This window comes from Henckelia pumila, unplaced genomic scaffold, assembly GCF_033568475.1.
Source record: "Henckelia pumila isolate YLH828 unplaced genomic scaffold, ASM3356847v2 CTG_674:::fragment_3, whole genome shotgun sequence".
Taxonomy (NCBI): domain Eukaryota; kingdom Viridiplantae; phylum Streptophyta; class Magnoliopsida; order Lamiales; family Gesneriaceae; genus Henckelia; species Henckelia pumila.
Window position 1 is genome coordinate 301,956 of NW_027331881.1, and position 14,775 is coordinate 316,730.

The 14,775-nt window shown below is 33.7% G+C and overlaps 1 protein-coding gene across 1 annotated transcript; it reads left to right on the plus strand.

Moving 5' to 3' along the window:
• Positions 1 to 8,200: 8,200 nt before the first annotated feature.
• Positions 8,201 to 14,552, plus strand: LOC140873594 (protein REDUCED CHLOROPLAST COVERAGE 2-like; the record flags this gene model as incomplete). Its single annotated transcript, XM_073276774.1, is given in 13 exon segments — positions 8,201 to 8,655; positions 9,328 to 9,389; positions 10,178 to 10,270; positions 10,386 to 10,458; positions 11,003 to 11,407; positions 12,130 to 12,194; positions 12,306 to 12,437; positions 12,996 to 13,037; positions 13,108 to 13,348; positions 13,351 to 13,631; positions 13,733 to 13,890; positions 14,051 to 14,468; positions 14,470 to 14,552. Coding segments are annotated over 13 exon segments (2,126 nt in total), but the record flags the coding sequence as incomplete, so codon positions are not given.
• Positions 14,553 to 14,775: the final 223 nt, after the last annotated feature.

Genomic DNA, 14,775 nt, shown 5'->3' on the forward strand with positions numbered 1-14,775 from the left:
TTCCCTGAAAAATGTGAAGAAGATTTGCCAAAAATTGCTGGACGAGATTTCTCTCGAAGAATTTTAATTCTTTGCAAAGGAATAAAACAAGCAGAGATCCTTATAGGAGGAGCAGGTCAGACACCTTGGTACAAGGTAAAGACACCACCAATCTATTTCCATGATACAGGAGCTGATATCCTGTTAGGAAATAACTTCTTACAAATGTTTAAGAAGTACACACAAGACAATGAGTCAAGAAGACTTATGTTCACTACAATTTGTGATCATAAAATTATCGTTCAAAGACTCAAAGTTGCTTTTTATCGACAATTGCCGATAATATTTCGCAGCCAGCGTGGTGATAAGGGACAACTTTTTCACCCAAAAATGAAAGATTCAAGAAGGTTTGGAGAAACCATGTTGAAAATAACAATAGAACAAGAACTCCAAACAGAGGATATGGAGCTTCTCAAGGTAACTCTAAATCATAGAGATATAGAATTAGAAAATAAGGTATCCCTTGAAGATGTCAAAAAGAGGCTCAAAGAAAGTTATAATGAGCATCCTTTGGCATGGTGGGATAGAAATCAACTCAAAGCCAGTTTTACTCTAAAGGAAGGCAAAGAGTATGAATTCGTCAGATATAAGCCTATCCCGATGAACATAACAGATCAAAAGGATATGAGAATGATTATCAAGGAACATTTGGACCTTGGTCTAATCAAAGAAGGAGTTTCACCATATAGTAGCCCAGGTTTTCTGGTCAGAAATCATGGTAAAATAAAAAGAGAGAAACCCAGGTTAGTTATTAACTACCAAGGTATTAATAAAATCCTGGAGTTTGACGGGTACTTCATACCTAGTAGAGAACATCTAATTAGCTGTGTACGAAATGCTAGAGTGTTCTCAAAATTTGATTGTAAGTCTGGATTCTACCAGATAAGAATGGAAGAAGGCAGTAAGAAATTCACAGCCTTCTCTACTCCACAAGGACACTATATTTGGGAAGTTATGCCTATGGATTGGCTAATGCACCCCAGATATTTCAAAGAAAGATGGATAACCTTTTTAAAGATTATTTCAACTTTATGTTTGTTTATATTGATGATATTCTTATAGCATCAAAAAATATAGACGAACACGTTAAACACTTAGAGATTTTCTCTAAAATTTGTAAACAAGAAGGACTGGTGTTATCTGAAAAGAAAGCAGTCATAGCAACAAGGAAAATTGAATTTCTCGGTATTGAGATTGATGAAACTGGAATAATTCTACAACCCCATATTGTGGAAAAGGTAAAGAATTTTCCAGATAAACTCAAAGATGTAAAACAACTCCAGAGTTTTTTTGGAGTAGTTAATTTTGCAGGGATGTTCATTAACAATCTAGCAATGTACAAAAAGGTGTTCAGTCCTTTGTTAAAAAAAGATGCTAGGTTTATATGGACCGATGACCATACTAAAAGGGTAAACCAATTAAAAGAGATATGTAAGAATCTCCCAAAAATGGCTATACCCGTAGATGAAGATGATCTGGTATTATTTACGGATGCCAGCGACGATTGGTGGGCGGCAGTCCTTACCAAAATCACTCCAGATGGGGAAATATCATGCAGATACTGTAGCGGTCTTTTTTCAGAATCTGAGGCCATTAGATGACATATCAACGAGAAGGAATTTTATGCGGTTAAAAGGGCTTTTGAAAAATGGCCATTATTTTTACTTGCTAAAAAATTCACTCTGAAGGTTGATAACACCCAGGTAAAAGCTTTTCTAAAAAATAAGATTGAATCTAAACCTGAGAAAGCTAGGTTATTAAGATGGCAAGCATTATGTCAAAATTATATTTTTGATATTGTTATTATTAAATCTCATGAAAATATTCTTGCAGATTTTTTAACAAGAGATGGAAGGCAGTGACGTGGATTCCATCCTGAAAATGCAGAGGCATCTCAGGGAACACCTTGGGTTGCTTCAAAACGAGTTCAACCAGTTAGCCATTAATGTTGAAATGGCCGGCAGGTTACAACAAGCTGATCGGATCAAAGTATCTAATCGAATTACAGGATGTATGCAAGCTCAAACACAACTATGGGCTGCTATTCAAGGGCCAATTGTGAAGGCTATAGAGAAACCATTGGTTTCTCATAAACAAGATATACTAAAACCATTGGTTTTACAAGAACAAGAAATACAACCACCGGTTGTGAAACAAGATGTTGAGGAATCTAAAACTCAAAAAAACAAGAGCTAATCTATCATCAGCCTTTGATGATCTGGATGAAGTAACAATTGATGAGGATAACTCATCAAGTCTACCCTCCGCCTCTGGGGTAAAAGAGGAAGAGATCAATCTTAGGCCCAACACTGACAAGGGCAAATCTAAGATTGATACTAATCCATCTATTATTTCTCCATTCCAGGTTTATCAACAGAAGTGGGAGAAATTGAATACAAGGAATGAAATCAACCCGAACACTTGCAGGGTTGATGTTGCAGGAATATATCCAAGGGTTTGGCTAAAAAACAATGTCAATCCTAAAGATGTAAAATTCTGGTATGAATTTGGGGCTTTGGCCTCAGTTTATACAACGTCACCAAGCTTTCTGGAGATATCACAGCTACCAAAATGGATTCAGGAAGCAGTCCAAGAAACATGGGCAAATAATGATCATTTGTCCAGAGGAGATGTGCTTGAGTTATATTTTTTCAGTACAGCTCCAGAACCAACAGTGAAAGGATCACACGAACCCTTTCATTTTATCAAGCTGAGGAGACCTGATATAAACAGTCATAAATTTATCAAGGATCCTAAAACTGAAAAAATACCCTTGGTGTCCACTTTCGGGAAAAATGAGATCTCAACCAGAAGGGCATGGGGTATTTGGGTCTGTCTTACTGAGATGGACAAAGTCAAGTTTCCATTCAAATTTTATCAGAATTCTGTGAACGGATCGTTCCTGTTGAACACAATGACAGGAAAAACTACAGCATTTGCGGAAGAACTCTTCGAAAAGAAGAGAAATCTTTTGTGGAACAACAAGCTGCCGGGGAGTAAAGAAACTCGCCGAAAATTTTGTAACATGACTTATATTGGACGATGGTCAGAGAATATCTGCCCAGAATGCCCAAATCAGAAGGAGCCAGAATTTGGAAAAACCTTTAGACCCCGAACGGATCGAAAGGATTTTTCCGAGACAAGCAAAGGTGGACAAGGACCACCAAAGATGCGTTTTCACAGGGGTCTACTTCAAAAGCAAAAGATGCCCCGACAACAATAAAGCAGGCATGTGAGGAGAATAAAGACAAAAGAAAGTGGCAGACATGTGATTCCTCCACTAGTAAAAGATGCCATCAATAATGGCATAAAAAATTCAAGACAGCTGCCTCCTTCACTAGTAAAAGATGCCATCAATAATGACATAAAGAAATACAAGACAACTGTAAGATTCCCTGAAGTTTCTCGATGAAACGAGTGGAACTACAGCTATAAATACAGGCATTTGAGGAAGCTGAAGACATCGATCATTTCCTTCAGTTTTCTTACGAATAAAATTGTTGTAATATTTTTCTTTCTATTGTAATAAGTTTGCGTTTATATATTTCAAGAACGAGGCTACTATGATTAGCTAAACAAGTTGTCTTCTCCTCTTCAAAGGAGTTGATTTATGTAATAATATTATGTCTGAATAAATTTTCTAAAGTCTCTTGTTCTTTCATGTTCATGTTTTATAATTAAATTTATATACCATACGCCTTAAGGTAGAAAACGAATTAAGGCTGTGCTGGGTGTCGTTGAAGGAGCTTGTGCAGAAACCATCTGTTGCGACTGCGTGGTTGGAGTGTGAGGAGCACTTCGTAAAACTCGGCAGGTATGACCCGACGACATTATGGTCAAAGAGGTATTTAAATTTGATTCACTTTACGGAAGCATGTTGGACCCTAATCTAAAGTATATAGGCTGGAAACCTTGCGCAACCAATAGTTCTTCACGACATGAACTGGTTCAATAGGTAAAACAATGCCAAAGTACAAAAGATTAGTTAAATACTTGTTTAATCAAAATTGGGGATCACTAGGGAGTGCAAACTAAAAAATTTGAATGTAGGGAGTTAGGAGAAATTTATGTTTAGGTTTAGGGATTTTAAAATAATTATCCCATCTTTAATAGAGAAAATTAATATTAAAATATATTATCGTAAATTTATTTGTGGGAAAATAATATTTTTTGGTTATGCTAATGATCAATTCACAGAGTTAGTTCACTAATATTGACTTTTAATTTTGCTTATTTATTACTAAAATATTGATGTGACACCAAAATAATTACTTCACATTACGGAGCTGTTTCCAAAATATTGAAAAAATCTAGAAAGAATTACATAAAAAATTGCTTAGAAAGAATAAAAAAATTAAATCTATAAAAAAACTCTATGAACTTCTTAATATCATGAGTCATAGGGATAAGTGGATGATATCCATGGGGCACTATCCCATGGGTAGCTGTCAGGCCTTGATTGGCCCAAGGCATGTGGGCCCGACACAAATCATGTGGGACCTACATCATTTGGGTCAATCAAGGCCTGCATCGAATTTTCTCATAGATAAATCAACGCATAATACAAATAAATAAAAAAAATCAAACTAAAGAAGCATAAAAAATTTATTTTTGTAACAAATATTTAAAAAAAAAACCAACTACAATATACAACTAGATAAAAAGATCGTATTCCATACAAAAAAAGACAGATGATTGACTCAATTTGAACAACCTAACTCACATAAGTAGAACAATTTAACGAGAAAATAGATTTTTGTAACAATACAAGAGGTTTTTAAGAAAAAAATATCAAAAAAAATTTGATCATCCTATCAAATTTTAAACAAAATAATTAATACACTCTCCAAGGTTTTAATAGAAAAACAAAAAATTCAATAATAATAATAATAAAAGATCTTGAAAAAATTGAGTCCCGCCAAGAGAAGCCACCTAGATAAGATTAGGGGTGTCAAAATTAAAATCAATCCGCCAACCCGACATGAGTCGATCCAAAATATATCGGATTAGAATTGTGGATTTTTTGGTTCGGGTTGACCGAAAGCTAATCCGAAAAAATTAATCATGTTTGGGTTGGGTTCAAGTCAACTCGGGTTGACCTGAATTTTTTTAATTATTATTTTTATATTACATTAAGAAAAATTTGCTACATTTGTATGTGTTGTATGTTTGAAAAAAAATATTGTATATTGATATAATAGATTTTTATCATTTAATGTTTATTTTATACAATTTTGATGTTTTAAAATAATTTTTATTTTATGTTTTGTAGTAAGTATAATTTAAATTTTTTACAACTAGAATTTCAAATTTAAATTATTATAAGCTTAGATTTTGTTATTATGTGTTTAATTAAAAATTATTATTATTGTGTTTTTTGAATTTTAATTTAATAAAATTTTTTGAAAAAATTTATATAAAAAAATCGGATTGGTTCGGGTTGATCGCGTTAATCGCATTAGCCGAGTTCGGGTTGATCATTTTCGAGTTCGGTCGGGTTCAGGTTGAGAAATTTTTAAAAAATATTTTCCTCAACCCAACCCGAATACACCCGAATTGGCACCCCTAACTGATGTTCTCCCATGGAGCCATTATGCTACATTAAAAAATGCTCACATTTATGTTACAAAAATATTAAATTTGAATAGTGCAAGACTTTTTTTTTAGTACAAATTGCATCGAATATCGAAATTACATCATATTGCAACACTAAATATGAAAAGTTATATGATATATAGAGTTATGTTATGCTGCCCACCTCTCGTGCCCACTTCCATGCCCACCTATGAGGTGGCAATCATCCAATGGATGAGATGAATCATATACAAATGGTTCATCCAATGGATGAGTGACACCTCATAGGTGGGCATGGTGGTGGACACGGAAAATGGGCAGCATAACAAAACTGATGATTATATATATATATATATATATATATATATATATGTATATATATATATATGATTCCCCTTTGTATTTATTTATCTAGTAAATTTTGTAAAATTAAATGATTTTAATGAATCACTAAATCTAAGCTCACCAGTCACCACTCTTCTTATGCATTTATTTCATATTAATTATATTACCAATTATTTAAATTCACTTTCTATAATAACAAGTATTTCTAAATATGCTAATTTCATAGGCAGAAACAGGTCTTCAGTTAGGTAGTGCTATTTTAGATTTTATACAAAGGTAAAGTGTAGTTTGCCAAAAAAAATTTAAAATCGATTTATTTTACTCCACGAGTGGGGGAAAAAAAACCCAGAAATTCTGCAGTACTTGCATAGAATATATAAGCGTACCATCTTCTATCTCCATAGCGAAATAAGGACAGACGTGGCATAAACTTAAGCTTGCAAAATCTATCATTTTATCCAATTAACCAAAATCTTATCTTGAAAACCAAAGCACGCGCTCCTTTCCTCTTCGCAATTTTCTCGAATCACGTTATCATTTTTTAAAGTCGTATCAATATTCTGATAAAAATTATTAAAATTGGAAAACGATTCAAATTCGTGGACTAAAAACCGTAAATCGGTCAACATCATGACAAACAAAAAACGGACATTTTGATTGAGAAAAATCATATTTTCTCCTTAATCAGCTAAGCAAAAATGTTTGAATCACTTAATCACGATATGCTTAGATATGAGTATTTGACTATTTGTTATATGTAAGCCAATCGTAAATCAACTAGTCTACCGGACTAATTAGGAGTAACTCAAATTCACCGAGCTCTTAACCAGTAGTATTTCCGTCTAATTGATATAGGTAAGTAAGAAAGTAGTGTTCGAGAATGTAAATTTTAGAAAATAATTTTTTATTTTACCTATATTTAATGAATCAATGGATCAAATCGGTTTTCAAAATGTGTTTATCTGACAATAGATCAAAGGGGTGTCAATTTGCCTATAATAGAAACATTTGAAAGTGTTTATTTCACACATTTAAGAGGAATTTTTGTGGGTTTAGAGCTCATAAGTTGGAGAGCTGGAATTGCATTTTAATTGTTATTAATTTGTAAAGTTTTAATCGAAACTTTTCGGTACAAATTTTGTTCAAAAGTGAGTTTTAAAAGATTCCAACAATCACTACCGGTCCTAAGTTCCTAACCGATGTAAAATCACTTGAATTATGTTTATAGAAAATTATATTAGCTTTGACTTATCAACTGGTTCAGAATAGTAAGTTTTTTAGATGAAGTTTATTACTGTTTTTTCAATATCATTATTTTGCATTTGACTTGGTATTTACGGTAAAATTCTATAAACTATGATTTATTCATATATTGCATCATCTAAGACATTTCTCGTTTTATTGATCATATTTCACTGCATATTTGATTTCAAGTATGTTATTGGTTCCTGATAGGTTATCGATCAGCTATTGACTGAATGATTGAATGAATGCAATAATGAATGACTTGAGCCTAGACAACGATCTATGTAAGGGATTGTTAGTCCACTGAACAACGTGATTTCGGTCCAGGAATGTGAGTTCCCTTTGACTCGTAAATAATTGATTGTACGGATCCTACTCGAGTACGTGGGGAAGAGTGCTATGTCGAATGTTGGTGGGAGTCACCTCTTTAGCCTACGATATTCACTTTATAATCCTAAATGGTCACTGCATTTCACATGACGGAATACTTCATACTGATACGTTATTACTGATACCTGACATCTCATATTGAAATACTGCATTGATATTGTTTGTCTTGTTATAAATGTATAAAGCTAGTTTATTCCATCACTATGTCCTTAAAGAATTAACCTCTATTTTTCTTCTATTTATTTTAAATTCCAGATACAAGATTCCAGGATCTCGAATAGGATCAACATTATGAAAAGTGAAATGTTGGTTTAGCGCGACCATAATGACAAGAGTTCCTGTAATTTTTCTTCTATCGTGCTTTTGTTAATATTTGTTTAGAAAAATCGTATAATTTTTCAGTATTTTTTAAAATTTACAATTTATTTTGGTTTTCACACAAAAAAAGACACTGTACGAGTACAAGACAGCCGCGGAATACTAGTATTAATGAAAATTTGTTTGTGGAGGGAGAGAATAAGTGGTGATTGTGATTGCGAGACATATAAATAATCCAAAGAAGAAGCTAAGCTGGGACGCGCGAGATGTCTCAAATTGTTAGCCTTACATTCTTCTTGAGAAAGTACAAAACTTAACAGAAGCAAGCAAATCGCTTGTGGGTTGTGTGTTACCTTATCCTATTCCTATCCCATCTCTCTTCTCTTTTTTTATATTTAATTTCTAATAAGTTGCCCCCTCTCTTTGCCCCCAAACCTTTCTGCACCAACTTTCTATTCACTTCCCTTCCCTTCTTCAAATAAAAACTTCCACATTCAAGTGTCACATTTCATGTGTATCAACTCCACCAACATGCCAAATTCTTGAATATTTTTCGGGTTTTCGGATTCGGGAACAAGGGATATATATTTAGTAATGCAACTTCATATGGAGTAAATTTGTGTATTTGTGACATTGCCATATAAAATTTGTGACGACTCATTTGAATTCCAATGGCTCCTTATAAAGCTGGCAAGGCTAAACCCCACAAGGCCAAAGGGGAGAAGAAGAAGAAGGAAGAGAAAGGTTTGATATCTTTAATTTCTTTCTGTGTATATACATACATAAATGCATGTATTTTGAAAATTTTAATTTAATTTTAGATGTATTATATATAGAAGATTGAATCTAAGTATCTTCAGAAATCTATGATTCATTTGTCATTAATCGGCTGCAAAATGAAATTAGTGTTCACCAATTAATGGGCCAGTCTTATCTTATATCATCAATAATAAAATGTGTGGCAAGAGAGGATTAGTACTCTATTCAAAATAAGGTTTTTGAATTTTTATTCTTTTACAATATTTTGAATATTTCCAAGGTATATAAATCAATTATTTTATCGAAATTTTATCCATTACTAGGTTCAATTAGCATACAATTATTTTCTTTGTTTACTTAATTTTGTAAAATTAGTCATTTACATTATCCCGAATCAATTCTTATAGAACACGGTATGTTCATAAATATGATAATTTGGTTCAGACAGCAAGATAATTACAACGATGAATTCATTTTATAATTTACAAAAAATTATGATGATATGATATTCATGCCTTTTTATTTAGAAAATGCAAATTATATTATTATTATTATTATTATTATTATTATTATTATTATTATTATTATTATTATTATTATTATTATTATTATTATTAAACCATTAATTTTGTTCTACCTTTGTTTCACATTTTACAGTGTTACCAACTGTAATAGAGATAACGGTAGAAACACCCGAAGACTTACAAGTGACACTTAAGGTATGCAAACGACCTTTTCCGAACTTGAGTAGTTGTGTTGTTTTGTTTTATTTGTTTATTTCTTGTTTTTTTTTTAGGTCCCGGAAAAGTTTGTTATCATCAAAATCGAGACTTTTTCTCAAACCTGATATCTTATATATGTCAAGATGAGTTAACAACATCGAACACCTAGCATCTAATTAGTAGTATTTTTATTACATTGAGGTCAATATATAGTATAATTTAAACATAAAGAAGCTATCTTTACTTTAGTAATTAGTATAATTTATTTGTATTATTTAAATTAGTAGAGAATAATTTGAGAGAAAATTTATTTAAATTTGACATTCTGGATTTTTTGCAAATGAAAAAGTACAGTCTAATGTATTTTTTCAAAGAAAACAACAATTGGCAGGGAATTTTATTTAAACACAAGTTATATTGAATTAATAACTTTCAATTTTTTGAAATTTCCTTGATAATATGGTTTTTATATCCAAAACATGGTAAATAATTTACTAAACTAAGGGAAATGAAGAAATTAAAATTCGAAAAAAAAAATAGTGGCAACATAAATTTTATTTTTTTAGTGGCAACATAATCCTTTTTTCTCTAGCGTATAATAATAAGATTTAAATATGTTTTCCCCCAAAAATATATTGAAAAAATAAAAAATGAAGAGAGATTAATGATGAACCACTTATTTACAAATAATATACAATTTTTTTTAAGCCACAATAATATACAATTGTGAAGCTCGATTTGTAGCATTATTATTTTTATTATTATTATTATTATTATTATTATAGGGAATATCGACGGACAAGATTTTAGACGTGAAAAAGCTTTTAGCCGTACACGTGGAGACTTGTCACTTGACCAACTATTCTTTTTCTCATGAGGTAAACATTATAGATATTTATGCTGAAATCCGCACTTTTTAATTAAATTTAAATTATTGGATTATTATTATTTTTTTATAATTTTTCGTGAATTTTACATGATTTATTTTTGTAGATTCGAGGGCCAAAATTGAAAGACACAGTGGAAATCTCGTCTCTCAAACCCTATCACCTCACAATTGTTCAAGGTATGCCATAAATATTTACCATTTCTTTCCGAAAAATACATTTTTCACTCATTTTCACATTTTTCCGTTCAAATTTTCATTTCTCCCAAGATAATTCCATTATTATATCATATTTATTTGAATATATTATTTTTTACTTTAAAATAATTATAAAATATTAAAAAGAAACCGTACTCGTTTTTAAAAAAATTATTTTAAGGACATGTATAATCGAAATAACTCCTTCCAAAAATTATAATCAAGACTCACATTATCTCCAAAAAAATATATTTTCAAAATAACTTAATAAAATATAAATTTTTACTGCTGAAATATATGAATAGCATAATGTTTTATAATTTTAACCATTCGTAAAACTTAAGTTAAAAGTTAAATTAAACAAAGTAATGTAATCAATTTATATCTTTTCATCTTCGTCAAGAGGTCGAGATTCGAGAGTACAAATTAAGGGGCATAAAAGACATAAATGAAAATAAAGGGGCCTAAATGAAAAAAATTAATTATTATTATTTTTTAAATTTTAAATTAAATTAAATTGGCGCAGAGAATTACACAGAAGATCAAGCGGTGGATCACATCCGACGGCTGTTAGACATCATCGCCTGCACAACTTCATTCGGTTCATCTTCGTCCCCCAAACCGGTTCCACGGACCGTGATCAAGGAATCCGGTCCAAAAGAAAACGGTTCGATCGGCTCGGAACCGGGTTCGGAGAATGCGGCGACGGATCCTCCCAAGTCTAAAGCCACCGACAAAAAGTCCGGCGGTTCCACCGTCGTCTCTCCGAAGGTCAAGCCTTCGAAGCCGGACGTTCACGCAACCGACGCTTCCGTCGGAGCGGATACCGTGGAGAAAGGCGACACCGCTCCGGGGCTAATGTACCCGCCGCCGAGGCTTGGGCAGTTCTACGACTTCTTCTCATTCTCTCACCTCACTCCGCCGATTCAATGTGAGTGTTGGTAATTGGTATAATGCACTACGAAATACGTTTGTGATTGATTATGTGCATTATGAACAGTTGGCGTTATTTTTGAGAAATGATAGTGGCGGGCATGTAGGCCAAGAGAGAAGTATACATCGAGCTTCTCATTTTATTGCAACAAATTTGAATTCTGAGCAACATGGGGTGACCAATAACTCGAAGGAGTCTCCAAATTAAACAAGGATTTTTTTGGGTTTGGGCTCTTTTCTTGGCTTTATAGTTTAATATTGTCACTCCCCTGAGAAGTGGACGAATGGAAGGGATGACTTGAAAAATGTCTCCCATAGGGTCAGTGTCGATAATGCCATCTATGTTCACGTTATACATTGATTATGTATGCACCTGAATACTGATAAATAAGTCAGTGCGGTTCAAAGTGGCTTGCCATTGGCTTCAACTTCTCAGGGAGTGGATATTGTGGGCCTGTGGCAACCTCATATCAGCTCCACAAGCAATTATGATAGGCTAATAATAAGCTGAAGGAGTTCTCCCACCAAGAAGGATAGTCTTTTGTATTTCTATTGATTTGTCTAGTATTTGGGAGTTTAGTCCTTTTATAAGTGGATACAGATGTAATGTGCTGGTTTTTCCAATCATTTGTACATTGGATATTGTGGCTGCTCGGCAATCTTCTGTCTACTCAGAGATGTGTACTTTGTTGGCTAATAGTAAGTCTGTAAAATTTGCAGACATTCGGAGATCTACTCGGCCATACCTTGAAGATAAAACAGATGAAGATTTCTTTCAAATTGATGTTAGCATCTCAAACTCTTAAGTGGCAGTTCTATTGTTCTCTTTCATCTCACGATATGTTCATCATGAGAGTTGACATGGTGATGGCTGAAGTTGAACAACTTGTATTTAGGTACGGATTTGCAGTGGGAAGCCAACAACAATTGTTGCTTCTCATAAAGGTTTTTATCCTTCTGGAAAGCGCAATCTTTTGAGCCACTCGTTGATATGCCTCTTGCAGCAGATAAGCAGAATTTTTGATTCTGTAAGTTATTTTTTCTTCAGATATTATTATATCTTCCTAATCTTTTCTGTAGTAGAATATAGAAGCGTCCAATTTCAGCATGGTATAACGGAAAAGATATAGCTTCAAGCAAATAAGGTTAAGGTTAGGGGTTACTTTCTGGGTGAAAAATAAGAATAGATAGAAGAGATATTATTTCCCGCTTCTCTTCTTGATGTAAACTTTTAGCTTTATCTATTTGTGTAAGTCAAAAGCTACTCTACAATAATTTAACGAACTTGACACTGAAAGGCCCATGGTTCTACACTGTCACACTGATGAGGCTGTTTGAGCTCTGGTGCTTCATCGGTATTGAGGTTAGCCATTGGTATTTTGTTGAGAGTTTAGTTATCCTGAGGCAGCTAGTATATGGTAAAAGCTCCGCTCCCCAACCTTTTCTCTGTTTTGAGCATGCCAGCTCTAGTGAGTTTTTATTTTCGTTAGAATGAGTGAACATACTTTGACGAATAATTGTATTATTTTCTTACTGCATTCAACTAAAATCTTTCAGAATTGAGTGGTGCTATTTTGTATTCTCAGGCATACAAGGCTCTCATGAAAGCTTTCACAGAGCACAATAAAGTGAGTGACTTTGTGCTTAAACCTGTAACATTTTTGGAAGAGATTAAATGATTATATGCTGTTATTTCAGTTTGGAAATCTTCCATATGGTTTCCGTGCAAACACTTGGCTGGTCCCCCCTGTTGTTGCCGAGAACTCATCAATCTTCACTCCACTTCCCATGGAAGATGAAAATTGGGGAGGGAATGGAGGTGGACAAGGAAGAGTTGGAAAATATGACTGCAGACCGTGGGCAAAAGAATTCCTTATTTTGGCAAAAATGCCTTGTAAGACTGCAGAAGAGAGGCAAATACGAGATAGAAAAGCATTTCTCCTCACAGTCTATTTGTTGATGTTTCTGTCTGTAAAGCAGTTTCTGTGATCGAACGGCTCATGAACAACAGTTTACAGTCTACTGATTGTTCTGGTTCATCAGTTTTAAATGAGGAAAGAATTGGAGATCTACTTATAAGCGTGTCAAAAGATATTCCAGATGCAAGCACAAAGTTGGATGGCAAAAATGACGGAAGCCAGGTTCTTGGACTATCAGATGAAGAGCTGACTAAGAGAAACTTGATTAAAGGAATCACTGCAGATGAGAGTGCAACTGTTCATTGTCTGTCTACAATTTTCCAATTCTCTTTCTAGATGTCTCAGCAAGTTGTATTAATAATTGAAACAATAAATTTTGCATTATGAAATCATTTTTATTTCAGGATACTTCTACTTTGGGAGTCGTCGTTGTTAGGCACTGTGGCTATACAGCTATTGTGAAAGTTTCAACAGAGGTGAATTGGGAGGGTAGTCCCATTCCTCAAGATATTGACATTGAGGATCACCCAGAGGGAGGAGCAAATGCGTTAAATGTTAATAGGTCAGTGAAACATGCTCCACTTTCAACATTTAACTTACCAAATTTATCTACTCTGGAAAATGAAATCATGTAATCCATACAAGGATAATGAGAATTGATTTCATAGTGTAACTACTCTATCTTGGGCAATTGATCATGGTGCTTTAGTCTGAGTTTGCAGCTTGAGAATGCTGTTGCACAAGTCTAGCACACCCCAATCATCTGGCCCAGTTCCAAGAATCCAGAATGCGGAAGTCGAAGAATCATTGTCCAGTAGGCCTTTGGTGAGGAAGGTTTTAAGTGAAAGTTTGGACAAACTGCTAGGAGAAGAAATTAAACTGAGAAAGTCCATTAGATGGGAGCTTGGTGCCTGTTGGGTGCAACACCTGCAAAATCAGGCTTCTGGAAAAAATGAGTCAAAAAAGAATGAAGAAACTAAAGTAGAGCCAGCTGTAAAAGGTCTCGGGAAGCATGGGCTCCTGAAGGATTTTAAAAAGAAAGCAGATGGTCGGAGCAACAAAACTGATCTGAATAAGGAGATGACTGCTAATGACAATTTTGATGAAAACAAAAAGGAACTCGAGAACCAAGATGAGGAGGAAGGAACTAATGAGGAAAAGGTTTATTCCTGAAGCATCATATATGCGCCTCAAGGAATCGGAAACTGGTCTTCAGTCTTTAAGGTGGTTGTCGGTATTTTTATGTGTATCCTCCAACTAGCCCTGTACATTCCTGCCATTTATCTCTTCTCGACTAGATAGTTGAAATTAGATTCAGAGGATAATATATATCCTGCAAAATTAAATGGATCTTGTCCCTGCGAATGTGTAAAAAAGTTCATTTGATTGTTTGTCTTATAACACATCTTTGATAGACTGCTCTGATTTCCGTTCATCTTGACAGTCA